The sequence below is a fragment of the Diaporthe amygdali genome, assembly GCF_026229845.1.
Source record: "Diaporthe amygdali strain CAA958 chromosome Unknown NODE_4_length_2575358_cov_65_588622, whole genome shotgun sequence".
NCBI classification, from domain to species: Eukaryota; Fungi; Ascomycota; class Sordariomycetes; order Diaporthales; family Diaporthaceae; genus Diaporthe; species Diaporthe amygdali.
Window position 1 is genome coordinate 1,824,733 of NW_026517024.1, and position 27,051 is coordinate 1,851,783.

A 27,051-nucleotide genomic window follows, 5' to 3' on the forward strand; every position below is an offset into this window, starting at 1 on the left:
AAATTCCGTGACGCGTTCGTTCGTCGTCTTCAAATTAAGTCCTCTTGAATGCACTGGATGACCAGATCGCGCTACTGTGGTTTTTTTAAGCCTAAGGACTTTTCGAATGTATGCCAAATGAGGCGAAGCCTACGGTGGAAGGTACGATGGCGAGATGTCTCCGGAACAGAGGGACTGGTTTGTTTCAGGTATATAGGGCCTCTCAATAGGAATCGAACCCATTTAACAAGACGTATAGCCATTCATGGATACGACAATATCGAGAGCCCGCGGAGCGATGGCACAACCTGAGCAGCAAGGCAAAACCCGAGAACGTGATCTCGGGAACGACCACAACCAAGGCCTTGGTATCAAGTAAAGAATGTTATGGACATCAAATTGTAACAAAATTCCTTAATAGGGCCTACAAAAGCTTTACAGAATTGTAGTCCTTGACCTCCAATGTGCACAAGACTCTAATCTGCAGCATCCCTTCGTTTCACCAAATCTGTTTCGAATTCCAGCCCAGCTTTCCTCCGCAATATGCCGTACATGGACGAGGAGTCAAGGGGACGAGAGTCGGCATCAGAGACCTCCTTGGCTTCTTGCAAGTGCTTTTGAACCACCTCGCCCACCGGCAACTTCGCTCCGGCCTCCTGGGCACACGCGATTCCATGACCTACATCTTTGAGTGCAAGATTCAAATCTGACCATGGCCTCTCTTCTTTTGCTGGCCTGTAGGCCCCGGTGGTTAGCCTTTTGGACATCGACAGCGCCAGTGGCCCGTATTGCTGTTCAATTAGAGATTCTATGGGCCCATTGCCCAGGCCGGTCTTTTCCGCGAAGACGTGCGTTTCTGCAACGACTTCCATCACTGGTGTAACGTCAATATCCCAGCTTTACGTGGATAACAATATGAACAGCAGAAGTTGTGCCACGAATGTTGCATCGCTCGAGGAAATGAACCCTTCTGGAAAAACTTACTGGCGGCTGTCATGAAGTTACTAAACCCTAATTGTGAGCATTCATTCTGAAGTATTCCATGTTCCAAAGTCGTAGACATACCCTGCTGTTTTCAACAAGCTGGACTCCTTGACATCCTCGCCCAGGCGGATGACACCCCTGCCCATAACACCGACCAGGAACGGCCTGATGGCCTGCACGGCATCTTCCGGCCCAGCCAGGATGAACAGGAGCTTCCCCTGCGCCGCGACCGGGCTCGCGCCGAAGACGGGCGCGGCGACGAACCGGGCACCCCTCTCGCGCAGTCTCGCCTGTGCCTCCTCTGAGGACCGGGGGTGGACGGTGGACGTGTCCGCGATGACCTTGCCCGACAGATCGGCCCCTGCCCCGACGACTGCGTCGAGGGTCGCTGCTAGGGCTGAATCGTCGCTCAGGGATAGGAAGATGATGTCTGTCTGGGAGATGAGGCCTGCTATGCTTTCACATGGCACGCCACCTAGGTCTTGGAGCGGCTGTCCGCGCGACATCGTTCGGTTGTGGTAGCGGAGACTGGGGGCCCTGAGCCGGGACAAATGGCTTTGGAGGTTCGTTGCCATGCCGAGACCCATTGAACCGAGACCTATGACATGTCAGACTCTTGCTGCTCCCATCATTGTTTGTTTCCGCCCTTCCTTGAAAGCCCAAACAACGAAGTTGATGACGTACCAATCCAGCCCAGTCTCATGTTCCCAGACGTCGAAGTCGAGTCCTCCATCTCTGCGGACTTCCGGTCTTCCACGCTTAATGATTTGAAATCTGTTCCGAAGTGAGTAGCTTGGGAGGCTTTAAGTATGCATTGGCCGGTGCATGTTCTCGTTGATCGGGCTGCATTCCAGTCCAATAGGTCCCTCATCCGAGAAGTGAGTCAACCCGGCGTAGGAGCCGGAGCCGGAGACAAGTGCCGGAGGATCGGCCCGGCAGCGATTTCACCTCCATGTCCCACTCCGCCCGTGAGTACCGTTCGGGTACCGTAGGCTATGGCTCGGTAAGTCAAGTCAGCTTGATATAAGTTAGAGGCGACAGCTCAAATCTGCTTAGCGACCTCCGCCTGGTCTGCACTCCCGGGGAATTGTACAGTATTGTCCGTGGTCCGATCTAGCCAGTCTTATGACATATCGGAGCAGTTCACACAGAAATTTCACGTCAATGGTAAGGCGAATTTAATCATTAAGAAAGTTTGATTAATGAGGTATTGAATGAATGAACTAATGAAAGCACTGTTCCAATTTCCCAACTTGACCCGTCAGACTACTCCGCAATCCACGATGCAATGCTTTGAAATTCAAAACCAGTCCCATGCAAACCCAGCATTAGATTCATAATCTCGTCTTTGTCGGGACGTTTTCCGAATTGTGTCGTATTAAGGAATGACGCCTTGGCTTGATATGTCGGTGGTAAATGTTGAGGACGAGCACCGTTTACTGGATTGCAATGCGGCGGCCCTCCTGCTTCTTGACCTTGGGCACATTAATGGTCAAGACACCGTTGTTGAGGTTTGCTGTGACTTGCTCCTGGTCGATCCGACTGGGGAAGCTGAAGGTCCGGTGGAAGGATCCGACGGATCGCTCAGAGACCCAGTACCGTTCGGCGGGCTTCTGCACCTCCTGCTGCTTGCTGGTCTTGGCGACTTCCGTAGAGGCGCCCTGTTCTTTCGATTTCTCAGACTCCTCGTCTTCCACTGTGGCCTTGTGGGAGTTGTTGTGTTCCTTCTCACCAGCCTCGGTGATGGCGCCGCTCATCTGGACACTGCCATCCTCATTGGGCGGGGTGCCTGAGGTGTAGTGGCGCTCGACTTTGCCGGAAATGACAATGGTTGAGTCGTCGGTGAACTCGATGTGGATGTTGTCTTTCTCAATTCCAGGGAGTTCGCCGTGCAGTTCATAGCTATTCTCTAGTTCCTTGACATCGAACTTAGGGGTGAAGGAGGGAAGAGCAGCAGACCGTCGGCTGGTCTGTCGGTTGCCCTGTCCTTGCTGAGTGGAGACTTCCCGGGAGTAGTTGTCATAGTCATCCAGGAGACGGAAGAGAGGGGTGAAGGAGGACTCAGGAGCGAAGTAGGATCGAGGGAAGAACGACATTTTGGCTGTTGTGGTGATAGGTCGAGAGATTTTGAGAGTTGCTGGTGTGCGAATTGATCGAGGGAGTTGCTTGTAGACTGTTTTTGTAGAGTGCATGAAGGTCTTCTTGTGATTGCTGTTGTCTGATGAACAAAAAGGCCAGATGGGAGTAAGGAGAGATTGACTGCATCTTTATACTTGAGAAGGAGTGATGGTGGGAGGCATTGTTGAAGATTCGGGAAGACCGTGGAACGACGAGGCTGCAACTCGACGTAATCATCACGACACGTCGAGAAGGCTGTAGCAAAGCGTAGATGGTTCCATGGCCGCTTGCAGAGGCCACAACGGTGACACTTGTCCGTGTTCGGAAGAGCGGGAAGGTCGGAGAAGGTACACGATGAGGCTCTCACCATCCTCGCAGTTTGGTGATGCCACTGGAACCCGCTGGAACCTTCTAGCGGATTCCACAGAAACCACACTTACACCAACACCCAGCTCCCGCAGATTGTGGTTGGATGCGTGTGAAGGAGATATTTGGCATTTACATGTATTGCTAGGTACTTTGTCCTTCGAATTTTTTAAATACTCAATTGTCTGGCAATTACGAGGCATAAGTGCAAGCACTCTATGGGTGGGTTGTGGTTGCTGACCAATGCAACTGAGAAGATGAGAATGTCAGAGACTGTCTATTTGTTCCAGGGTTAAACCCTCGCAGAAGCGGCGTCACTCCCTCGAAGATAGTTTGAGTACGACACAGTATCTTTCCAGTGGAGTCCGGTGTCAAACGTCGAGTTTTGCATCAATTGCAGACGAGACAAACCATTTTCTACACGCTAGACAATGACGCAAATATAGACTCCAAGCAACAGCTCGCAGTTCAAATAGATTAATCTATGATCAGTGAAAGTCGTCCGGAATGTGATGTCTATCTTGGAAGAGGCTGAGCCACTTATTCAAAGACACTTGACTTCACTATCATGTGCACCAATCAAGCCTTATTAAGACGGTAAAATAATCGGCTGAAACAATTCTTTGTAGGAAGGCTCTACATAACCAATCAACCTGAATACTAGTGATGGTTCAGAGGTCTATTACGAGATGACTCCGTATGCTCTGACGAGTATTCCCAATTCATTTATCCTCTGAGAGCCTATCCCACAGGAGACTAACCTAATTTTCCCAAAGGAAATACCCTGTCTCTCTCTTGTTTCTCCTGGTCTCGTCAGTGGGCTAAAGGAAAGACGCTCTAGTATGCACTAAGACGTGAGGTCAAAGAGTCATTCAAAAGGAAAGCGAGTTTGGAGGAGTCAACAATGTCTGTTTCTAGCTTGTTGAGACACGGCTGGCATCAATCACTGTGAATCAGTTCCCCGCGATCGTCAATTACAAGGGCCAGCCACCTGTTGTAGCTCGAGGGCAAGCCTCGGGTACAGCCTGGCTAATCTTGCCCAGTGTTTCCATTACTCTGTTCATTCAACGCCTATTGATTTTCGAACCAACACAACCAGAAAATGTTCTCAATGAGACATAAGTCCTATTTGTAAATATCATACAATGACCCTAGATGCAAATTCCTCGGCCAGGATGTTGATCACGCTCTCGGAGACGGCTGTGTAGCGACTACAAAGAAGGCATTATCTGTCCATTCAAGTCCGCGGTCGTGATCAAGACCAAATTGGACTTTTTCGAGATGATTCATGGGCTGCGTTGGGACAATTCTGGCCAGTGTTTAGCAAAATAAAATCTGTTTACAGATACGAGCGATCGAGGAATACCAAGGCAACTGTAGGCAGGGGCGCAACATGACAAGGAAAAGGTGGTGGCATTACTGGGCGGCACAAATGATAAATAAATTAGGTCTAGCCACAAGATATGTAAACTTATAAGTAACTTAGAATATCTTTTCACAAAACCAGCGCACGAATAATATCCTGCGCAGTGTCTACTACGATGGAGATTCCTAGAGGATGGGCAATTGCTGGCGCTTCTCCGTCTTGATCGATGTTAGTTGTCTTCTTTGATTTCAGCCTCATAAAGTGCCGGACGTATTCAGTGCTATTGAAAGGCTCTCAACAGCATTTTATACACTAAACAAATGCATTACACAACACAGTCTCATCAAAGTCGGTCTTCGAGACGGTCTTGTCCACATCACATAAGCACAGATGCATAATTTTCAACACGTTCGTGGAGTAGACTCGCTGATAGCACATTCTGTAGTCACAAGTTTTGTAATGACATTGTTGTCACTGTTAGATGACCCAACACTCTTGGCTCTGTCAAATTCTACGACGATGCTGGAGTCCATGGCGCAAATGAGGAGTTGTACCAACACAAGTCCAGAACATCATTTCTGTGCTGACCATGTGGTGTCTGCCTTTGATCATTCTATATCTTTCAAGACGGTTGATTCAGTCCAAACGAATAAGGCACCAGACAGAATGAGACAAACACAAACATTCTATTTGGTACTCTAATTGCGTAGCAGCCACGAGACGACTGTGCTGACTGGACACGCGACCACAACATGGAACGAAAGCGCATTCAGAAGCTGCGAGCTCGATTAGCCATAGCCAGTGAGACAAGCTTCTACCGTCCAGGTTGTCTAGTATGTACATTGCTAATATCATCTAATTATATCAGCGCAAGCACTTCCAAGTCCAGATCGACAAAGCCGACTCTGCAGCTAGGAAGCGTCAAAAGTATATGAAAACTTCGGATGGGTGATAAGACTGCCTCAAATGGCACCTGGACCGGCCTTTCCATGCTCACATCTGGTGGTAGCTACGATTAGACCTTAAGTTTGTTCTAAAATAGTATCATGCTCAATTTGCATAATGCAAGATGACCGTGACCGACCACTGTCGCCCGGCTGCACAAGGCAGCCGTTTTCGAGGCGCAAAAATCACACGATAACTCACAACATATAGTAAGATCAGTATATGTGCCGTTGTAGATCTTTCTTCGTCCCTTCTTACAGTATCTCGGACGCCTGCATGAATGCTTGGTTGGGACCCCTGCGAGCTGACCTGACTTGAGACGTTTGTCGGCCGCTCGTCACCGGCAGTCATTGAATTTGACATTGAGGCTGACGAGACCCCGACTGGCTTCCATCACATGCAGCCTGGCAAGCCAGATTTGCCTTGGCTCTGGCGTGCCATGCGAAACTTCATCACATCCCATTGCTGACACAGATCACATTACTGGACCGGTTCAAACCACTACCGAAAAGCCTCTCATGACTCGGTACCTGCAAGCTGACGACAAGTTGACGGTAGATCATTGCCAGGGTGCCTATCGGCGTGTTACATCGGCTTATGGGAAGATCTCAATACCACAGTAGAAACTGAGGCAGGGAAGTGGCGAGATGATCGGAGGACCAAGACAGCATGGGTTTGATTTTCTTGTCGAACTTTTTTTTCGCGATCTAACCCCTGAGGAGCTAAGATAGGCTGCGCCACTTGTTACCAAGCTGCTGGAAAACGAGACGGCTCTGTGGGGCTCAGAATGAGGCTTCCTCGCGAACCGTAAGCGTGCTGGCGTTACAACTCTGACGGCAGGCATCTCCGCTTGAAGCTGTCGCCCTTGCAAAGGGACGAGAGGCCCTTGTCTGAGCAGGGAACTAGTTTTTCAATATCTCGCATTTCATCCTATCGCAAGTAAGAGGCTATCACGTCGGATGCTATCCTGCCACTGTCTGCTAGGGCTGTCTTATAATACGAGTATCCTCTCTGGAATCACGCCTGGACGTTCTCAAGATCACGCAGTGTTGCGCAGAGCCTCGGCTGCATTTTAAACACCGACTAAATGCAGCGGAACTCCCCAAAGTCTTGAGCAGTCCCATGGTGGTCGCTAAGCTTGGCCGGACAATTTTCCTTGAAGTGGAAGTTGGCGTGGTTCCATATCTCCGGTCGCTGAGTTTCAACGCGTTGTTCAACGCTGGCTGAAACAACGTTGGCCGGCGGTCGTAAGCTGATTTTCTTCGGCCTCGGGGCTTCATTCGACGCCGTAATCAGGATCGTGCAAGCCACGAAGTGCTTACCGCCTGTTTGAGAGCAGAGAGCGAGAGAGAGTAGTGTACAAACTTCAGAATTGCCTCGGATGTTTGTTGTGGCTTGTTACAGTTGGCATGACTCGATGGCGGCAAAACACCGGCCATTGCAGATATTGGCGGACTTGAGGCTACTCAGTATGCAGCCACATTACTCTGGTGTGCGTCGGACTGTTTCGACGTGCGTGTTCCGAGCGGGCTCACCATACACAATAACACGAATGGCCTCGAAGTAGGCAGTACATGGCAGAAAAAGGGGCACGAGGACCCCCGCCGTCCGTTGACGCCGTACCTGCATTCCTTCTGCAGGTCATGCGTTAGCGAGACCGAGAATAGCTTCAAGTGAGGTGCTGCATAGTAGGACACCACCCATCGCATGCCAGACACGTGATGGGCGTGGTAGAGGCTGGCATCGCATTGGACACGGCGGAGCTGCACCGCACACACCAGGAACGCCAGGCCACACTATTGGCTTGCTAAGCCGACCTGAGGTGACATCGACTTTCTCTGTCGGGAAAGCCAATCCCTCGAGGTCCCGGGGTCAAGACCGGACGAAGTCTCCCGCCCCATTAGTAGGCGGCGGCGGCCCCTGAGGACGATCCAGGTGACTGAAGCTGTCACAGACGGCCGAGAAGAGCGGTGAGAGTCTTGGAGGTTGAGCATCAAGGTAGTGGCTGGTGTTAGATGAATCGGCCGAGAGAGCATTTTGGAAAAGTCAATCTAGTTTGATGAGGGCTCCAGCGATGGTGCTTGCACGGTATCTTGTGTAAGCTGCCTAGCTTTGCGAGCGCCTGTTTCGCTCCTGCATTGGTGTGCATAAGCGTGCATGTGCATATGCGCATGTGCATCGAGACTAGTCTGGCCTGTCTGTCTGGCCGTCTGGTACTTTGTAGGCTGGACACTCAAGGAGCAAGACGAATGCCGATTGGCATATGGTTTCGCATCAGCTTCAAATCGAGGTTGTCGACCGGAGGCCTGCAGCGGAGGGTGTGTTTTGTTCTGGGTCCTATGCTCTGTTGCGTGCTTTGCATCTTGAGTTTAGGCGCCTGATTGACTGGGAGTTGAGGCCGACCAGCCGAAGCCGTGCATTATCGTAAGCGCGGAGGGTACGCTGAATTGCCGCAGCATGATTGATATTATCGATAGCTATGCGAGGCTGGGTACTGTGGTGACACGATGATTTACCACCCACACTGCCTCATGGTCAAACAAGTCGATAGGTAGGCCGGTGACCATGACAGTTGCGACCGCGAGGAGTTAGAGGGGCGAGAGAGAGAGAGAGGGTCAAGCTAGGTGCGGGAACGCCCGATACGGATGGGAAGAGACCAGACGAAAGTGTATCTTGCATGCGATCTCGGCTGAAGATGCCCTAGCATTGCGTGTCGTCGTGGAGTCGTGGAGTCGTGGACTGACAGGCTTGCTGCCATTCTGTTTGCCCCCAGACTAGAGACTAGGTGCCAAATTGCATGCAGAGGCGTCCAAGGCAAGGCCGAGCCGAGGATGATGAGGCAAGCGCGGGTATTTTATCAACAGGCGGCGGTACGCTCGTCCTGGAGACTAGGAGAATTGGAGAGCTGGACAGTTGGAACAAGGGCCGAAATGATATTTCCATGCCCTTGTCGTCGGCGATCGACGTCCTCGTCCGTCCCACTCGCCGAAACACGGCCCGCTGTTGGTACGTGTAGCTCACTTGTGTAAAACACAAGTCGAGGCAAGGCCACGGTTCTCAACGGCCACACCGCATCTTGCATCTGTGTCTTGCATCTTGACTAGAGCAGATGCAAGTCGATCGGTGTTTACACGATGAGATGAAACAGAGCAGATGGGCTTTGCAGTTTTTGTGAATCTGGCTGACGACGAGGACGAAAGCACTTGAGACGAAAGAAAGAGATCGAACATGGAACAAACCCACCTACCTACCCATGTGTCCCTCTGAGCAGATCTTCCTGAGGGGCCCCCTTCTACCGTGCCCCCACCTTCGCTTGGAACCCTGCTCAGATCCACAGGGAACGTGGATCGACGTCCTGTCTGCCTGTCCTGTGTCAAGTGTCCACTCGTGCCATTCACCCACTCTACCGCACGTATAGGACTAGCCCGATAAGGGAAGCAAGCTATGGCCCAGCTCTGTTCCGTGGTTCACGATTGCGTGGTAAAGGTGAGTGAGTGCCCGCAGCTGCAGCTTCTACCAAGCTCTGGCTACTGCGACTGCTACTGTACTGTACTATGGGAGATATCGCATTTCCCATCCCGACCAACCAACCGCAGCAAACCCCGAGTCAAGTCTCGTCACCAGACAGCTATCTAACAAATTGCCAGACACCCAGACTCGGCGTTCGTTACACATCCCACCTCGGTCCTGCAAGCTGCCGTGGTTGATGGTTGAGATGCAACAGGCGCTAGTGCTCGATATGAAGCGCATCCGTCACCACGTTGCACCCAGATGTCCACCTGATGACAGCCTCCTCCCTCGCGCAAGCCTACACTCCACCTGAGTGGCTCCTTCTCCTGGCGTACCTGAATTACCACTCCATCTTCTCCATACGTCTCACGGCCTCGGCCTCGGCCTCGAGCCCGACCTAACATGAATTCAGTCTGCTAGTCTACCTCCTCGCCAGCTGGCCCACGAACCCACCGCGAACCCATCTGGGCCCAGGCCTCATCCTCCCACCATCTCCCACCATCCCACCATCCATCCCACCCTTCCGGCTGCCCAACACCCCACCAGCATGCCAGGGACGGCCGACACCAACAACCAACACCTGCCAGCTTCCTGCTCGGGCACACGGCGTAGATGCGCCGACGGCTTTGGCCACAGTCCAATCGCCGACCTCCACGACAGAGAGCCAACCTCCCAGCCTAGAGGCCTGTAGGATTTTGTCTTTCGACACTCATCCAATCCTCACACCTTGTTGGCCAGCGCTCCTCCACCTAAAACACGCTATCCCCGCAGCCGATGCGGAGAAGCCCAACCGTGTGGTTCGGGTTATTTTGACACCCCTGGCCTTGAACGCTGTCCCTTACCCGCGGCCGGCAGCATTGGCGCAACAAGATAATCCCCGATGGGCGGCCATCACAGCACAGCATGCTCAACATGCAAGTCTGCCTGCATCGCAGTCTGCAGCGCAGGCGAGCTGGCCCGGCCTCTCGCTGTTCCGACGTCTGCCATGCTGTGAAGGTTTTTTTTTATCTGACGACGGTTGCCCTGCCTTGCTATCACCAGCCCACGACCAAAGAGTCGTGAACTGAGGGTATGGGAGACATGGTCACCGCCACTGTCAGTGCTCACCTTGACACTTGCGATATGCCGTCATAGAGGCGGGAGCAGGCGCGTTCTCGAGACGTTGAGACGACGGCTTGACCATGTCAAGAGGCCACCAGCTTCTAGCCTGCCGTTCTCCCGAAATGCGGCTGATGTCTAGGCATGGAATTACGCCCAAGGATCACCCACGGCTCAGGTCACCCCGTCACATCTAGGTTCTGTCCTCCAACAAAGAGTCGTCCCATCATCTAGACTAATTGCGTCGACCGGAGTGCCGAAAGCCACGCATCTGCCGTGAGGCTTCCAGCAGCCTTCCAGCTCAACGTCCGACACCACTCATCTCGCCGACGACGTGTTCCATAGAAATGCCATGCTTGTAGAGTCCAGACGGAATGGGCGGTGATCTGGAGCCTCAGATCAACCTGAGCTATCTCATTCGCTAGTGTGTCTGTCGCCCTCCTTCGCCATGACCTACCCTTCTCGCCGGATAGCCTTCGGGACGAATCGCCCAGTTTGCCTCCGGGGGCTCTCATTGGCGAATCCTACATGCACCACGCCTGCAAGCACTTCACAAGTTGGTCTGCCTGCCACCCTAATCACTGCCAACTGGCATTGCTGATGTGCCTGGCAACTCAGCCAGCATGTGCACTTGGCTGCGGCCCGCATATATCGAAGACCACGACCATCAAACAGCCACCGTCAGCTCGGGCCTCACTTCAAGCCCTGATCATGGAGCTGATGTGCAAAACGCCCAAAAGGACAAACGTCAGTGTACAGGATCTACCATGTGCCACCACTTGACAGGCTGTGGAAACCCGCTAATCGATGCTGTGCCATCATCTCGCGGCATCCATGTGTCACTGCTTCGAGATCTCAGGCGACCCAGCAGCTGACAGGGGTGTAGGCAAGCCAGCCCATGTCGCCATGCCGCTCGCAGGCCGCCAGGATAAACCTCCCGCTAACGATGCCTGTTCCTGGCTCACATCGTGGGAGAACGAGTATCTGAGCGCACTGCCATGTCCAGCACAGACAGCACACCCGCCCGTTGATGTCCATCCCAATGTCGAAGCTGGGCCTTTTGCACCTCTCGTGTGAGCTGCCGTCACAGCAATCATGTTGTGATTGGTCACCAGCGAGATTTAACCTGACTGAATTCTTGAGTGGTAGGCACTATGTAGGTACCACAATACATGCTCCACCGGCCAGGAAACCCCCGGCAAGGAGAATTTCCTTTGTGTGGCGTCCCACTTACACGCTTACATACTATGGTCCTTGTACACCGACATACGACAAGCCCCACCACCATCACCCAAAAGCTCTCGAGTTTCCCCCATTGAAACAGCTAATAAATCTCTGGCTAATCCGTCATCCCCTCCCTCTCTTGCCTACGAGTACCCCTCGCACCATCTCATGATAAGCAACGCAAACTTGCTTCACACCATCGCCGTGTGCTGCCACATCCGTCTCCGAGCAAGTTTCTTCGCGGGCCAACCTTGTCCGTAACGGACAAGACTAGACCGGCTGCTCAGTATAATATCGCCTGGGCCGCACATTCCGATGTTCTGAGCTCGTAGGGGCAGACTGCCTGCCTCTGCCGGTGCTTCCCTCTGCTGATCCCAAGATTTATGTGATCTTGCAGCGACGAGGCCCAGTTATTCCCTTGGACCACATTCTTTCGAGGCTTCCCTACTCTTTCTCCTATCTTGCTTTGTGCCTACGTCTTCGGTTGGCCGGTCCTCTCTCTAATACTTGCTTCCAAAGTCGACTTGTACGTATGACCTGCTTTCCTTTGAGTCGATCTGTCGTGCCTTTGCCCCGCTCCAAGCTCCTTGTCTTTCTTCTTTTCCTCAGCATATGCATTCGCGTCTTGCATCGATACGGCTCAATTTATTGCTATCCTCTGAGGTCAATCTTTTTTTTAATGACCTTGTCTGAGCTATGAGTTCTGGGGCATCTCCCCGTGCCAAGTGCAAGATGTTATATTTTGACACTGGCATTGCACCGCGTGCGAATGTATAGTACGGAATCAACGAGACGTCTTCAACTGACTTATGTTTGCAGCATCTTTCCAGGGAGAGATCAGTCACACATCTACTCATGAGATCTCCTTCGATCCTTCGCAGCTACAGTGGAAAGCAATCGAGGGATCACCACCAGAGGCTTCGACCCAAGGCAGCACTATTTGACCATCGAAGCCGTTCTCAGAGGAACCGTGCTTCAAACGCCTCTCATGTCGAACTTTGATTTCCAGCCTTGGTCCCAAGGACGAGACAGCTCGTCGTCGAGCCAAGATCTGCTGCCCTCCGGCACCTTCGGCGCTCAACTGAGTGCAACAGTGACTGTCACGTCAATAGAAATACAATCCAGCTCCACGCCCGCTGCGACTGGGGGAAACACACCTGGTTCTAACTCAGCTGGCATCTCGGGAAATTCGGCCAACGCCACCGCATCGCCCAATATCACAGCCTCTCCCGACAACCGCGGCGGCTCCGAGTCATCAGATGGGAACCGCACAACTGTCATCGTCCTCAGTACAGTGTTGTCGGTTGTCGGTGTTGTACTGGTCGTAGGAGCCGCTCTCGTGTGTCTACGGTGCCGTCGGAGACGGTCGAAGCTTTTCAGACGTGGAATCACGCCCATTGATGACGATGAGATCGAAACTTGGAAGAACAAACGTCATGAGAAGGAGCTAGGCGACGATGCTGAGCCGACAGCCTATGCTGACAATAACGGACATGTTAAGCACGTATCAGTCAGCTCTACCAGGAAGTCGACCAGCGTGATTGTCTACTCCAACACTCGCAGATCTGAGGAGCGTTCGCCCAGGTCTCCACGAACGCAGTATCACTATGGGAAAAGAAGTCTTGATGGACGGAAGATCAGTCTTGACAAAGAATTACCACAAACGCCAATACAAGCGAGGGCACCGAATGCTCGGGAGGGCCTCACAGATGACGCAGTTCCCGGAGACGACCCTTTCATTCATTATCCTAAGCGGCAAGCTTCGCGCCTATCCAAGATGCCTCCCAACCCTCAACAGCCTAGACATGCGCACACGCGGACGCGGTCGAGCTTCAGTCTGCGCAGCCTCGGCGATCACTTCAGGGGCTACGACTCTGATGTCGAATTGACGCCGCGAACTTCCCATGATCACCATGACTACCAGGGGAGACCTTCCCATGAGCGACATTCTCGTGTGTTCTCGTCGTCGTCGATACCGCCAAGGCTATCACTCTCGAACGATTGGCCTGGGTCGACGCCACTACACCAGGATATGATCGGACGAGCGATCGGTTGAAGGCAGCGCTACTGGACACGCCCCAGCCAGGCACCACGTGTGTAGACACAAGGGTCGGGTCTTGAATCGCCCAAATACAGAATACATTTCGACGCATTTTGCAATGCGTACAAATCGAATAAGGAGGTCGAACAGCTGTTGAAAATCACCAAGCACCCACGACGGCTTTTTTTTTAGCCTTCATACTGCATCGTGGTTCGTCACTTGCATCCCGACAAAGTGACGTTAAATCACTGTCCAAGCTGTTTCAGGAACTGGGACGAAGACCGCGCTGGCCTGTTAGGAAGGCAGCGCTGATGATCCTTGGCGGGGATATCTTCGGCCGGCAGTGACAGCTCGTCACGACACCTCGAGTTTCAACCCGACCTCCCCATGCCAGGTGCCATGTGCCGTGGACGCGAACATTGGTCGACCACCAATATGTGGTCAGACCTAGTTCCTCCCAAGCAATATATCGGATTCATGCCCCGCTATTGCAACACAGACAGTGGACAAAGAGAGCCAGACGACATGCCCCGTCTGTTATTTAGTCTCCCGCCATCCCAGCTATATCTGTCTTAAGTACTTTCCCTTATTCATACACGATTTCATGACAAATTCAACGGAGGATATACCCAACTGTGAAGCCGATGCGAGGCGGGAGTAGAGCTGGATGTTTGTTTGCCGGCGTTTGGCAGGCCCCCATACAATAGGCCTTGTTTTTATTTTCCGATCTTCCGACGATCCTGTCGTCTGTTCTCGCTGCAGACAGTGTGGCTTTTGTGTATCATCATCTATACCGAACAACACTCGTTTCATCGCATTTTCCACCACAAGAGTCTATCATAGCATACTCCAATATCAAGATTGGCGAGTCCATAGGAATACAAGCCGTCAGGCTTCAAATCATATCTTTGAACCAAACCTTGTCTGTTTAGTTATAAGTCACAGCACTGCCAGCATTGCGGCAGCTGAACAAGTCGAGCTCTCGATCGAACAAGCTTTCCCTTGTCGCAAGGAAACGACATGGCCGTGCCTACTCAACATGCTTGTAAAGGTTCCGCGGCAATTTGCGGTCCACTCTGACAAACTGCCGGGTCTCAACCCACATAATTTTGGGTTCATTAAGGAATTAAAGATTTGCGGCTCCGCACTATCCTACTCCCAAGGTCGAGGGTGACGGGTGACGGGTGACGGCACCCATCGCAAAGCTTGGGATCTTTTTTCTATTCCGGGAACTGTCAGACTGCAAAAGCAAAAGGGCGGCCCCTCCCCCTCCACCCGGCCAAGCACATTCGTCACGGTCTTTTGGCGGAGGCCGTGCGGCATGATTACTATGATCATTGTAAGCCTGGGTTTCCGTCGTCACGTCCCGCGGCGGCAATATGCCATACGACACTGTGGCACGGGCACGGGGGGGCACGGGCTCCTATGTGACCAGCCAGGCAGCCTGAGGTCTGTGGGCGTGGGTTGCTACAGTGGCTGGGCGAAAGTGATTAATCTATGGACTGGGTTGGTTGGTTGGGCCGGGTTCATCAAGGGTGTTTGCGTCCAACCGAACAAGACAGGGATGGTGGTGAAGCCTACTCGGAACCTTTTCTTTCGGCCGTCGACCCTGACTTGACAGCCATCAGCCTCATGACGAAAGTATATCAGGGACTGGGGCATGTGAGTGATTGGGCGGGCTGGAGGGGGGTTGTTAGGTTTTCAAAGATTTCCTTCATGTGGCATCGTTCACGATGCGTTTCTGCGGTTTGCGAGTCAGCTGTTTGACATATTCGAGGCCAGTTAATCACGCGTGGGCGGCCGAGTCAAGCTGCTTCGACGGAGGTTGACTGCGTCGGCAGTTAGATCTGGCATTCACGTCGCACGAAATTGATTGCTTTTGACCGGCCGCAAGGATGAAGATTAGAAGTAGATGCTGGTGAGGGTGATAACGCTACATACACGTTGAAGAAAAGTCCAAGTACCACCTGAGTGGCCCAATGGATAGTGCAGGGTAGATAAGAGTACTTGGACTAATCGAGCAACCCGGTAGCTGGGCAAGGTACCTGGGTAGCCTGGTAGGTAGCCTGGTAGCCCGGTAGCCCACAGTACTGTACAGCAGGCCTAGGGTGCAAGTGCCTGTAGACGACCTGAGCTTTTGGGCACCCTACGCGTGAGAAGTCGCGTCGCAAAATTCCCCTACTCGGCGCCGTTACCCACTAATGCAGACGACCACGACGACTACACTTTCGACCGGCCGAGCCAAACACCCACCGCGACAGCAAAAGCAATAGGGCAGCCGGCCGTTTATGCACCTGATATCCATTGCTAACACCTGACCGACCGGAATTGACACATCAGCCCTTCCATCTCACGTCTCTCGTGTGCTGTGTGCTTCACCTCCCACCCCCACCTCCTGCACCCGCAGCGACACACACACACAACACAGGCGGCCCATAGACACGCACCATGTCGTCGCGTAAGAGCGACTCGGCGCGCAAAAGCGACGCCTCGGCCCCAGCCGCAGCCTCAGCCGCGAGATTCGCCCCTATAGAAGACGGCTCGCCAGCGACCTCCATCCCCCGCCCGTCCCCGGGCCTCGCGAAGCCCACCATGGACACGTCCATGCCGCCCCCGAGCCTGCCCCCTCCCGGCCTCGCGCAGACGCCCGAGGCCGTGCACCGCCCGAGGACCACGTCGTCAGCGGCCGCGCAGGGCGGCCTCGCACCGGGCACAGATCCCTCACAATCCACGCCGTCGGAGAAGAGCAAGGATGAGGACAAGAAGACGACTGGCGGCGGGCACCCCAAGGAGGCTGTCACGATCCCCATCGAGGTATGACGAGGCGTCCCAACGACAGTCAGGTGTGACCACAATCGCGAGGCAGCTGGCATGCTGATATTGCAGGTATCTCTAGGAGCTACAACTACCAAAGTCCATAATTACCCGTCTCGCTAAGGGTGTTCTTCCTCCAAACACCCAGATCCAGGCCAATGCCATCCTGGCCATGACCAAGAGCGCAACAGTGTTCATAAACCACCTCGCGAATGCGTACGATCCCCGCGCCCACAGCCACTAGTCCGAGAGAAACTAATGCATGGTGTTTTCTCGCTACAGGGCCAACGAAGTCACGACGTTGCAAAACAAAAAGACCGTCATGCCCGCCGATGTTTTCCGGGCACTGGATGACATAGAGTTTGGGTTCATGCGCGAGCGCGTAGAAGCCGAGTTTGCAAGTGCGCACAAGCCCACCCTTCACAACCATGCCCACATCATCACGGTGCACCGCATTCACTGACAAACCCCTGCTGCAGAATTCAACGAGGTCCAGACCAGCAAGCGGTCGACCTACCGGAAGAAGGTCGCCGCGGCCAAGAAGGCCACCAAGGAGCCGGGCGAGGAAGGCGCAGAGACACTAGCGGCAGGAACCGATGGAGACACGGCGATGGGAGGCGCCGACACAACCCTGAACTCGGTCGCGGACTCGGGTGCGGCAGATGGGGGCCAGCCGCGGGCGAAGAAGGCCAGGACGGACCGCAGCGAGGACCAGATGGAAGTCGACGACGAGGTAGTCGATGCCAGCGACCCGGAGAGCGTGCCTGACGAGGAAGGGGACGAGGAGGAGGAGGAGGAGGAAGACGAGGAAGCGCAGGACGAGGAGGATGGGGTCAACGAGGAGGGAGACGACGATGAGCTGGAGGAGCGCCAGGGCAGGCCGGACGATGACGAAGCCCTAGACGATGGGAACAACAGTGACTAGTCGATAATTCTACAAGTCCGCGGTGTGCGCCGGATCGAAGGCACTTCTCATGCTGTCTGCGGAAACCTCGTGCTCAGGTAGATTACCAGGCGCAGCCATGGTCCAAGACAGCAGGCCAGAGGGAGAGTTCGATTACGGGTGATGAGATGATGCCTCACACCAACCCAGAGACGTGACTGCACATCACGCACGAATCAATCTGCCGGTCGTCGAGCCTATCCCAAACCCCCTCTCCCCGCCGGGGGGGCCTAACCGCCGCCCTTTTATCACCTGAGCTAGCTGGCCCCTATGGTCACGTTGCTGGATTCAGCTCATCCTGGATTAATTACGAGACTGACACCCGCAGCGAGTGCCCCTGCCTCGCCTGAGCGCAGACCGCGTCCACGTTGATGAGGTTCAGCAGGGTAGGTGGGTGGGTGGCTTGGGCCGGGGGGAGGCCCAGAGGGAGGGTGGGGAGGAGATGGCCGCCGGCGGTCCCCTCTGTTGCGTCCCGGTCGGCCACACTACTTGACAGATCGCCAAGCAGCGGCTCCAAGAAAAGCCAAGCCCCTGGGGCAATCTTCGCAGTCGAATGGGTGAGACAGGGACCTGGCCACAGATTGGTTTCGCAGGAGCTCGGTCATGTGCGGAAGGCATGTGTCGAATTTCAAGGCTGGACGACGACGATTTCCGATTCATGAGCTGGCTTCGCGACTGGTGCCGTTTCTGATATTTTCATTACGGTTCGTCCAGTTTCGAGGCCTTTTAAGGACATTGATATCACTCCTGCATTCATCCAGCGTTCCTCACTTCGCGTTTCAGTCCTTGCTGCCCCCGGATACCAAGGCCATGCCTCCGGTTCTGGCGGCGAGGAAGTTACCGTAGCCCGTATTAATTGTATCCCGTTGTATGTCGTGGCTGGATATATGGGTAAGTAGCACACAAGGCACGTTTCCGTAAATTGGCGGGACGATGGTAGCTGTTGGTGCTGGTGAAGAGAACCAAAGACGGGGCAAAGTATATTAAAGCAAGACTGCTGTCCTCCTTGCAGCGCCTGACGCGCATCGCTCTTGAGATATCAACGCAAGGGCAGTAGCAGAAAAGAATAGCCTCCCCCGCTGGGCCCATGCCTAAGATCAATATCTTCTTGGGTGACATTGGCAGAAAGAATAAGCCAAACTCGAGTACAAGAGGAATGCCTGACCACTCCCACCCAGTGAGATTGCGCGAGGCAAAACTGCCAGAAAACAAGTAAACCACGTGTACTAACACAACAAGTTCAAAAAGAATCGGCAGGGAGTAACTGCATGACAAATGAACTCCTCCAATGCTAAGAATGTAGCCGTCCAAAATCTGCTATCTCGACATGTAAACACAAAGCCCCGTGGGCCGGGTATCAACACATCGAGGAAAAACGATGGTAGAAAATTTCGAATGGAAGTAGAGCATCCCACAATGCCGCCGGCGTTGTATGCGAAATCAGGGGGAATAAACCGCAGGACCCAAGGATATCCAATGTCCAAGCCAGAACAAAAACTAAGAAAAACTGGAAAATGACCACCTGACCACCGAAGAGAAACCAAGTATCCTGCCGACAGCACAGGGCTAACCACCACATAAGAGCAGGGTATTAAGCAACAGAACTGCGACCCAGACCCTGGTCTGGGCATCAACCCGTAACACTGACTCCAAATGTAGGCCACGTCCACAAATCATTCATGTATATCTTCAACATGAGCGAGTCCAAATGCACGCTGTATGGGTCGCTCGAACTATACGTAAACCAAGGAGCTGGACCATGAGACTGGTAAGGAGTTGGGGCGTTGGAGTTCGACGCATGCCAACTTGTTTGGGTCCCATATCCACATAGGTGACAAGACCAGACCGTATGTACACTCGGGAAGAAGTCGGTTAGGAAAGAGTATAGTTGAATGCGTAGCTCGTTCAAACATTCCAAGCGTCAAGATCAAGTTAGGCCGTAGCTTCGTTTGGGGTTCGGGTTCGCGTCGGTGCTTTTCGATTTGCGAAATGACCAGATGTTTCGAAGGACAAAGCGCCTCGCGAGGACCTTCCTCCACCGCTCGCGCATCAAAGGTGGGCGAGTTGATGGAAAGGGCGAGGAGACAACATAGCGACGCCTTCCTTCCGTCCGCAGCCTCGCCCACCTAGTGAGACCCCGGAGCTTCATACAGCAATGGCTTGGTCAATACTACTGAGGTTGCTGAGTCCACCACTGCTGCGGCTGTTGCTGCTGTCCTGACCATGCCTGAGTGACAGCCGGTGACGGAGTCGAGCCTTGGTGCATGTATTGGCGTGGCGTTTGGTGGTCGTACGGCGAGGGCGCAGGGTAGCCTTGCGCCATTCCTGGCATGCCGGAGTAGGGCATGGCGCCTGGCTGCACCGAGCCAGAGGTGCTCGAGTGTCGCATCTGAGACGTGGAGCTCTGTGGAGGATGAGGGGACTGTTGCGCTTGCTGATTGTGCGTATATCCGTACTGAGGTGTCTGTGGCGTCGGAGGCCACATCTGGCTTGAAGGTTGGTACCCGTAGCCCTGAGCCGTCTGAGGCATGCTAGCCGCCGACCCTGAAGACAAGCTTGTTGGCTTTGATTGCGGCTGGCTTGGAACTTGGGCCATACCTCTCATCGACGATGACTGACTTATGGGATTCTGAGCCTGAATGGGAGTCGAGTACGGTGGTGCAGTCATCATCAGTTGGGGGCTCTGGCTCGGGACCAGCCCGGAATGTTGCTGCGGCATTCCTGCCGAAGTCGCATGAGGCGACTGTGTGGCGCGGGACGTTGGGATACTCGCGTCCGCGGTGCCGACACTGACAGGCTGGGACATGGCCGCGGAGACTGGCTGCTCATGAGGCCTTCGCCACATATTGTTCATGTAATCGGTTCGCATCTCACGCTGTTGGGTGACCGAGCGATTGTACTCGGCGGCATGATGTGCTTGCGCATGGATCTCGGGTATTGCGGTCGGTTGAGATCGGTCCTGGTAGGGTGGCCCCGTAATCTCCTGGCGGGGTCCGGTCTTGAGTATAGACGAGTAATCAGTCCGTCGGGTATCAGGATATTCTGGCTGTGTTAGTTCGTGCATTCTCACACTTCCCACAATCGAGTTTCGTCCAAACGTACCTTGTTGGATGAGCTGGGGATGCGGCGCCCCTCCAAACTGTGCTGGATTGTTGCTGTAGACTATCTCTCCCTGGGGACCACCCAGCAAAGACGCGTTCTGCTCCGCCGCCGCCGCCGCTTCTCGAGCCTTGGACGCACCAGGTCTCTTCTCTCCAGCCAGGTCGGCCTCGGTGAAGCCTTGTTTTCTAGCCTTGGTTTCCCAATAGTCGTCTCGGACTCTCCGGCCGTTCACAATAACTCGACTGCCAAATTGGCGGAACATGCTTCGCGCGGTGACAATCGCTATCTGCCTTGACCTGTAAGAAAAAGGAAGAATCTCCTGGCTGACCAGGTCGTCCTTCTCCGTTTGGTTGGCGATGATCTTGAACAGAGACCGATTCTTGTTGAACAGCAGATAGGAGTCCCGGTATCCGAGAACCCTCGCGCACTCGGTTGCTAACATGAAGAGCTTGTCTCCTCGGTTTGGTACGAGAAATGTCCTACAGCGATACTCGCGGCCCCCTAGTAGCTGCCCGTTGGGCATGACCTTCTTCTCTCCGCTCTCGTCGATTTCCCGGGGCAGGTACTCATCGCCTCCAGGGCCAAGCTGATCTGTCGTGTGGTCCCGCACGGTGGGCAATGCCTTTAAGGTCGACTTGGTCGGAGTTGGCTTGGGTGGCGAGGATGCTGACGCCTGGGATGGCGTGTAGCTGGGTTGCGGCCCCGGAAGAGGTGCATTTTGGGATTGGGGGGTCTGGGGTGGGATTGATTGTTGCATCGGAGCTGGCGCCTTGGTAGGACTTTGAGAGATAGATCCGGGAGGGATTGTTTTCATGGATTTGCCGCGTTTCCTGGGGTTTCGATCTGCTTGCGCGACAACGCCATCAGTCCGAGTTCCTCACGCCGCGTCGCACTGCCCTGAACATGTAACATGAGACATGTCGATGGCGACCTGACACAGCTACACAAAATTGACCACGACATACCTTCATCCCCAGCCAAACCAGGGGGCGGCGCTTCGTACGTGTCCGGCGACCGGCTCCTCTTGACACCTCTGGAGCTCTGATTCAGCAAATCTGCGAGGCTGCGCATTAGCATCATGAGGGTATATTCAGTGGCGATAGCAGAAAAACACCGCCACGCCGCGCGCCATGAGACAAGACAAATAAAGACAGCGCATGGGATGTGCAAACAGAGCCGAGAGCAGGTCTTTGCAACCGTAATGCAATGCGAAGTGTAGCGCAGCGAGGTACTGCGATGCGATGCATTGCGAAGGTCGCGTTGCGGTTGCCAGCGACGCTGGGACAGGGCAGGGCAGCACAGCGCAGCGCAGCGCAGCGAAGCGCGGGCCAGGGCGCGCCCCGGCTCAGCGGGAGGGGTCGCGATGGTTCATGTATGACACTGAAAGGGTGGCGGCCAACTTACCGGACGATGCGAGAGCAGCAGGATTGATTGTCGCACTGTCAGCAGCGTTAGGCTGTGCGGAGTACATTGAGCGCAGCAGCGACAGTGTCTGCAACCAAGTCCACGGGTCGGCGAAACGACGTGTCTTGATATAGTTGGAGGGTAGATGTGAAGTGGATGCAAAGACGGCGAAGCTTGACTTGGGAGTGTGCACAGCGGTTTGATGCAGGGCAGGGCAGGGCAGGGCAGGGCAAGGGCAGGGCATGTGTGCGTACCTAATGGATGGCAGGAACCCCGGTGCCTCGACTATTGAGGAATAATGAGAAGAAAAAAGGGCATTCGCTGCCTTCTGGCGTCGCTGAACGGGGATTTGGTCAGTCCGTCCTGGGCGTCTGGGGACCGTGGGTGCGAGGAAAAAAGAAGGGAAGGGGACCGTTCGCTTCGCTTCCCGGAGAATGGTACCTCGATGCTGGGTCACGGTACTGGACCGCTGTACGCTGCACGCCGAAAGCTACCAACAAAGTACAGTAGTAGTGACGACGATGAATTGGGTCGAACCCGTTTGGGCTGGCTTGGTGGCAAGCAGGGACGGTGGTAGGGGGAAGAGGGGGGGGGGTGTGGTTTTGTAGAGGTGGCCGGTTGACAAGGGCCACCACGCGAAGAGCGGGAAAGCTGGTGGGGCGGGCTGCAGGGCGGAACAAACAAAGGTGGCTTCCTTTCCCGCTGTGGTGGAGGTCGACTAATTCAGTGAAAAGCAGACTCAACACGGTATCGATCGTAGGTTATGAATGGATGAGTGTACGCATGTATGTCTGCCTGTAAGTATGGTGGTGGTCTGGCCAGATGTTGCTGGACAGGATACAGGGTCGAAGCTGGTAGGAGAAGAGGTAGATCGATCGGGGCCTTTTGAAATAATCCTGACGAATGATGATGGGATTGGCGGCAATCAAAAATATCGGGGCCCGGTAAGTCAGCAGTCGCATCTGTTACTAATAGGATTCGGAGGGACTTTTTGGAACAGGCGAAGGCGGACTGCTTGCGCCCAGGTTCTGTATTGGAGTCGAGTCGTGCTTTTTCCGCTTTCCGGGCCGTCTTGTCGTCGACACCGGTCCGCTGGGCGCGATGGCGTCTCTCACACCCACGCCTCTGGCCCGTAACGCGCTGGTGGATGGCAGACGCGTGGAGCAGGACGTTCGCTCAATGCGTGTAGTCGATGTGCGTGTGCGTGTGCGTGTGCGCTCAGGGCTGTGGAGGCTGCGCTGCAGGCGCTGTGTAGCCGAGATTTCGGCAATGGCACAGGGGGTTGGGTGGTGTTCGAGGTAGCTGCGAAGCTTGGAGCGCAGCAGCTGTGGATGTTATGCTCTGCTATGCTCTGGTCTGCGCTGCTCTGGTCTGCCTCCAGATTTCGAAGGAGACAGGAGTTGGGGGTGAGGCTTCTCAGGCCTCTGAGAAGATTTGGGCGTCGACGTGCTGTGATGTACTGGCAATATCCTTGCTGTGGCGCAGAGATTGGCAGAGGGTGTGAGCCTGGTGTGTGTGAGTGTGAGGGTACTAAATCGATGCGTGTGAGCGGATGACGATGATGGAGTGGAGCATCCGGGTCGCGACGACAGGGCAAGCTTCGCTATGTAGATGAAGAAGAAGGTTGGATTCAGATCCTAATCTGCGAGATACTGCAAGATACCGCGCGACGGCCTAGTCTCTCGACTACTCAAACAACGTTCAGCAGAAAGAAGGGGTGGAGGAGAGATAAACAAATGAAAGACGCCGCTCGTTGTCGGACAGGATGTCGAAATCATGACAAGCGCAGCTGGAAGTGGAACTAGAACTGGAAATGGAGACGAAGCCCTGCGGTAAAACACATACGCGATTCCAGACTGCCCGGACTACTGTATCCTATTTCCATGGTGTCAGTCAGGCCAGCTAGGCACTAGGCATTCATTCAGTCATTCAATCATTCATTCACTACCCCAGGTACGTAGTTGGGTACATGTATTCCATTCCCATTCTTTCCTTCTTCCTGCCTCGAGGTGAGCAGCCATACCCAGTATCCTGGGAGGGGTGGGTGGGTGGCTGGGGGGGTGTGGGTGAATGTGTGTGTATGTGCAGGCAGGTGTGCAGGTGTGCATGTGTGTGTGAAGAGCAGGAGCACGCCTGGCAGGTACAGTACCGCACACACATTGTAAGACGGGATGGGAAGGGACCCCCTGTCTACGCCAGCCTGAAGTAAAAGCTGATGCATGATGCTGCAGCAGGGTCTGCGCGATACAGGAGGTACAGCGGGAAAAGTACCACAGTACATGCAGGAGTGCTCCGTCCGTGATACCCCACACAGTACGGGATCACCCCAGTACAGCTGAAGCTTGCGGAAGGCTCAGACGGCGTGGGCATGCGAAAGAGAAACTCATCTTCCTCCTTCTCCTGCACCCCGGTCAAACACAAGGCACTTGACGGGGCAGGCACTCACTGCAAAGAGGAGCAAGACTCTTGGTCTTGACGCTCGCGTCTTCCGAGGTTGTTTGCGGACGTCATGACCAGCGCCTTCTCGTCATCTCTGACTGGGGCAAAGAGGCACAGAGGTAGACATGGACATCCTCCAACCGTGGCGTGGCGAACCTTGGAACGAGGCAGCGACTGCAATGTCCCGATACCCATCCCATGGGGAGCGACCCAGCCAGCCATTGATGGCGCCGCCGCTGCAGACAAGTCCAGAAGCAGCCCATGGTTCCGCCCAACTTACTTCTCCTTCGGGTTAGCTCAACATGCCATCTGTCCGACTCGGCCAAGACGCCCCCCGGCAGGACCAGCTACCTGGTACTGCAAGAATGCCCATGGTCCAATCTTTACGAGTAGCATCATTCCTGTAGTAGCTCCAGCTTCAGGCCGGGCTCGAAACAGTAGTAAGTGCTAGAGATGGAGGTGTGTGCGTAGCAGACATGAAGCTTGAGCTCCGTGCCCGGCAGACAACACAAGACCTTCGGCGGCAACAGCGGATGCCCACCTTGTCGTCTCTTGTGTTTCGGCATGGCCTGAATTGTTATTCATCAGATATGCCAGGTGGATGTCCATAGTGATGAGCAGCACAGTAGAGTATGCTTGCTGACCTGCAGGTAGGTAGTCAAGCAGTCATGAGAAACGTCCAGGGGTGTGTGCTCACGTCTGGACGCACGCGAACCGCCTGAAGGAAGCAGGCAGGCAGGCAAGCAAGACGAGGCAGGTGACACTAGTAAGAATGAGGCAGATACCCACCTCGTTTTTCCGCCTGGACGCGAGGAGGACTCTTACACGCAGGAAGAATACGACGATGGTGACGCGCTTCCACTTCGAGTTGGCCTTCCACAGTTGATTGTGCCTTTGTATTGGCACATACCAGTGTATTTATACATGTATACATATTTATATATCACCACTACGAAACCCATGATGTCTGTCGCGTACGTCGACTTGTAGCCCTTAAAACATCTACACTTATCAGCGTAAATAATTGTCTGTGAATACAAACGTGCCGCTCTGACTTTCCGAGGAAGAATCCGTGGATGACAGCACAGTAGACAGTATACAGCAGACAGCAGACACCAGACAGCAGAGAATGAGAGCCTCGGGCCCCAGGTAAGCAGTGCCCGATCGAAACGAGCTTCCTGCGCATCCTATCACCAGGCTGACCAGGAAGCAGGCAACTTTTATTTCTTTTATTCGAGATGTGACAGTTCTGATGCCCAGGCCCCGTGCCCATCTTGGTCGCGGCCTATAGCACCTGGCACTTACAACCCAATCTTTAACCCCCTGCCGTGCCTGGAGATCGCTCATTTGGGGCCTTTCCAGCCTGGACCTCCTCGGCTTTTATCACCTTGCCTCGTTCCTTCGATCCATCCATCCATCATCAATTACCATTCCCCGACGGATTGGGACGGGCCAAACAGGGCGTGACAGGGCGCGGTGGCCTGGACCTGGTCCAGTATCGGATCACGCACCGGTGAGAAAAAGATGAGACGGTTGGCTGGCTGGCTGGCTGGCTGGCTCGATGGCTGGCTGTTCAGCAGAGTCCACACGAGGCTGCACTTCGGCGGATTTGAAGCACAGTCCTTGGCAGTTGCGCCGTACGGTACGGTGCGGCATGGTACGGTGACTCTCCTACAGCCCTCCGTATTGTACTCAATACTACGGTACATGCTCGCTTCCAGTCTCGATGATGCCCAGCTGGACTACTCTGTCGGCTACATGCTGGCTGCATGTGCCTCACTTACTATTTGGAAGCTACTATGTCTGCAGGTCAGCAGCTAGTAGCTTCTATATCGCAGGGGCCCAGGTACCTTTCCTCCTGACCTGGAGGCCTAGGTACTAGCCTGCGTGCTTGCTGCTGATGCTATTGCTGATGCTGATACTGCACAGCAGCGCGTGCCTTCCTCATACAGAAGCTCTCCCTTGTCTGTATTTTCATTCCAATCACATCCTGCGCTTTGCGTTTCAAGATTTCAGCCGACATGATGCGCCGACGCACCGCCGTTCTTGAGCTCCTGAGCTCCGTCTCGAGGGCCACCGACCGACCATTAGTCGCAGGCTCCACTGCTCGCCAATCATCATCTCATCAATTACTTTTCAAGGTTGAGTACCACTGCCCAGGTGTACTGGCTGCACTGCAGTGTAAGGCCAATCGATGGGACTAACATGTCCCATCCGCCTCGGATCGGTTCGAGCATTTAGAGGCCCACACTTTTGACCTGCGCAAAATGTGCAGCTCATCCCAGTCCCCTTATCCCCTCCCGGGCGAAACTCACAGCAGACTCACTGGGCCTGTGAGGCTGAGGCTCGCTGGTTTAACGTTTGCCGTGGTACGGTGTCAAATAGTGTGGTCCAAAGTATAGTACACGGACTTAACGACGAAAGTTGCCACGCACAGACGCCGTTCACCCTCGACCATCCTCAACGACGGCGCATGCGCACCGACAATATCCTCACTAGGGTATCGCTGCGACTAATGGTCACAGGCCTGGAGCTTCCCAGGTTTGGCATTTGGCGAACTTTCGCTTCCAGAGGGCCGTTGCGACGGCGCTGCCGTGGTTGTCACTCGCTGCCGCTCCTCCCGAAACTCTCCAGCGCCCTGGCAGCTTGACCTACCACCGCATACACAGCGCAGTACAGGCCAGGCCTCACGGAACCTGCCTGTCATCTGTGCTCGAG

General features: G+C 54.2%; 6 protein-coding genes across 6 annotated transcripts; 2 read left to right on the forward strand and 4 right to left on the reverse strand.

Moving 5' to 3' along the window:
• Positions 1-455: 455 nt before the first annotated feature.
• J7T55_008756 (nad binding domain of 6-phosphogluconate dehydrogenase) lies at positions 456-1,696 on the reverse strand (the record flags this gene model as incomplete). Its single annotated transcript, XM_053139108.1, has 3 exons — positions 456-876; positions 1,045-1,561; positions 1,648-1,696. The coding sequence occupies 3 exons, from the start codon at positions 1,694-1,696 to the stop codon at positions 456-458; spliced, it is 987 nt and encodes a 328-aa protein (XP_052998030.1).
• A 703-nt stretch (positions 1,697-2,399) lies between these two features.
• J7T55_008757 (30 kDa heat shock protein) lies at positions 2,400-3,059 on the reverse strand (the record flags this gene model as incomplete). The annotated part of the gene is made up of 1 exon (XM_053139109.1): positions 2,400-3,059. The coding sequence occupies one exon, from the start codon at positions 3,057-3,059 to the stop codon at positions 2,400-2,402; it is 660 nt and encodes a 219-aa protein (XP_052998031.1).
• A 3,782-nt stretch (positions 3,060-6,841) lies between these two features.
• J7T55_008758 (uncharacterized protein) lies at positions 6,842-7,197 on the reverse strand (the record flags this gene model as incomplete). The annotated part of the gene is made up of 2 exons (XM_053139110.1): positions 6,842-6,952; positions 7,081-7,197. The coding sequence occupies 2 exons, from the start codon at positions 7,195-7,197 to the stop codon at positions 6,842-6,844; spliced, it is 228 nt and encodes a 75-aa protein (XP_052998032.1).
• Positions 7,198-12,578: 5,381 nt separating this feature from the next.
• Positions 12,579-13,646, forward strand: J7T55_008759 (uncharacterized protein; the record flags this gene model as incomplete). The annotated part of the gene is made up of 1 exon (XM_053139111.1): positions 12,579-13,646. One exon carries the CDS (start codon positions 12,579-12,581, stop codon positions 13,644-13,646), a length of 1,068 nt encoding a protein of 355 aa, XP_052998033.1.
• A 2,433-nt stretch (positions 13,647-16,079) lies between these two features.
• J7T55_008760 (cbf nf-y family transcription factor) lies at positions 16,080-17,370 on the forward strand (the record flags this gene model as incomplete). Its single annotated transcript, XM_053139112.1, has 4 exons — positions 16,080-16,445; positions 16,528-16,661; positions 16,728-16,846; positions 16,925-17,370. The coding sequence occupies 4 exons, from the start codon at positions 16,080-16,082 to the stop codon at positions 17,368-17,370; spliced, it is 1,065 nt and encodes a 354-aa protein (XP_052998034.1).
• Positions 17,371-19,558: 2,188 nt separating this feature from the next.
• On the reverse strand, positions 19,559-21,961 carry J7T55_008761 (uncharacterized protein; the record flags this gene model as incomplete). Its single annotated transcript, XM_053139113.1, has 4 exons — positions 19,559-20,430; positions 20,491-21,333; positions 21,456-21,545; positions 21,895-21,961. The coding sequence occupies 4 exons, from the start codon at positions 21,959-21,961 to the stop codon at positions 19,559-19,561; spliced, it is 1,872 nt and encodes a 623-aa protein (XP_052998035.1).
• Positions 21,962-27,051: the final 5,090 nt, after the last annotated feature.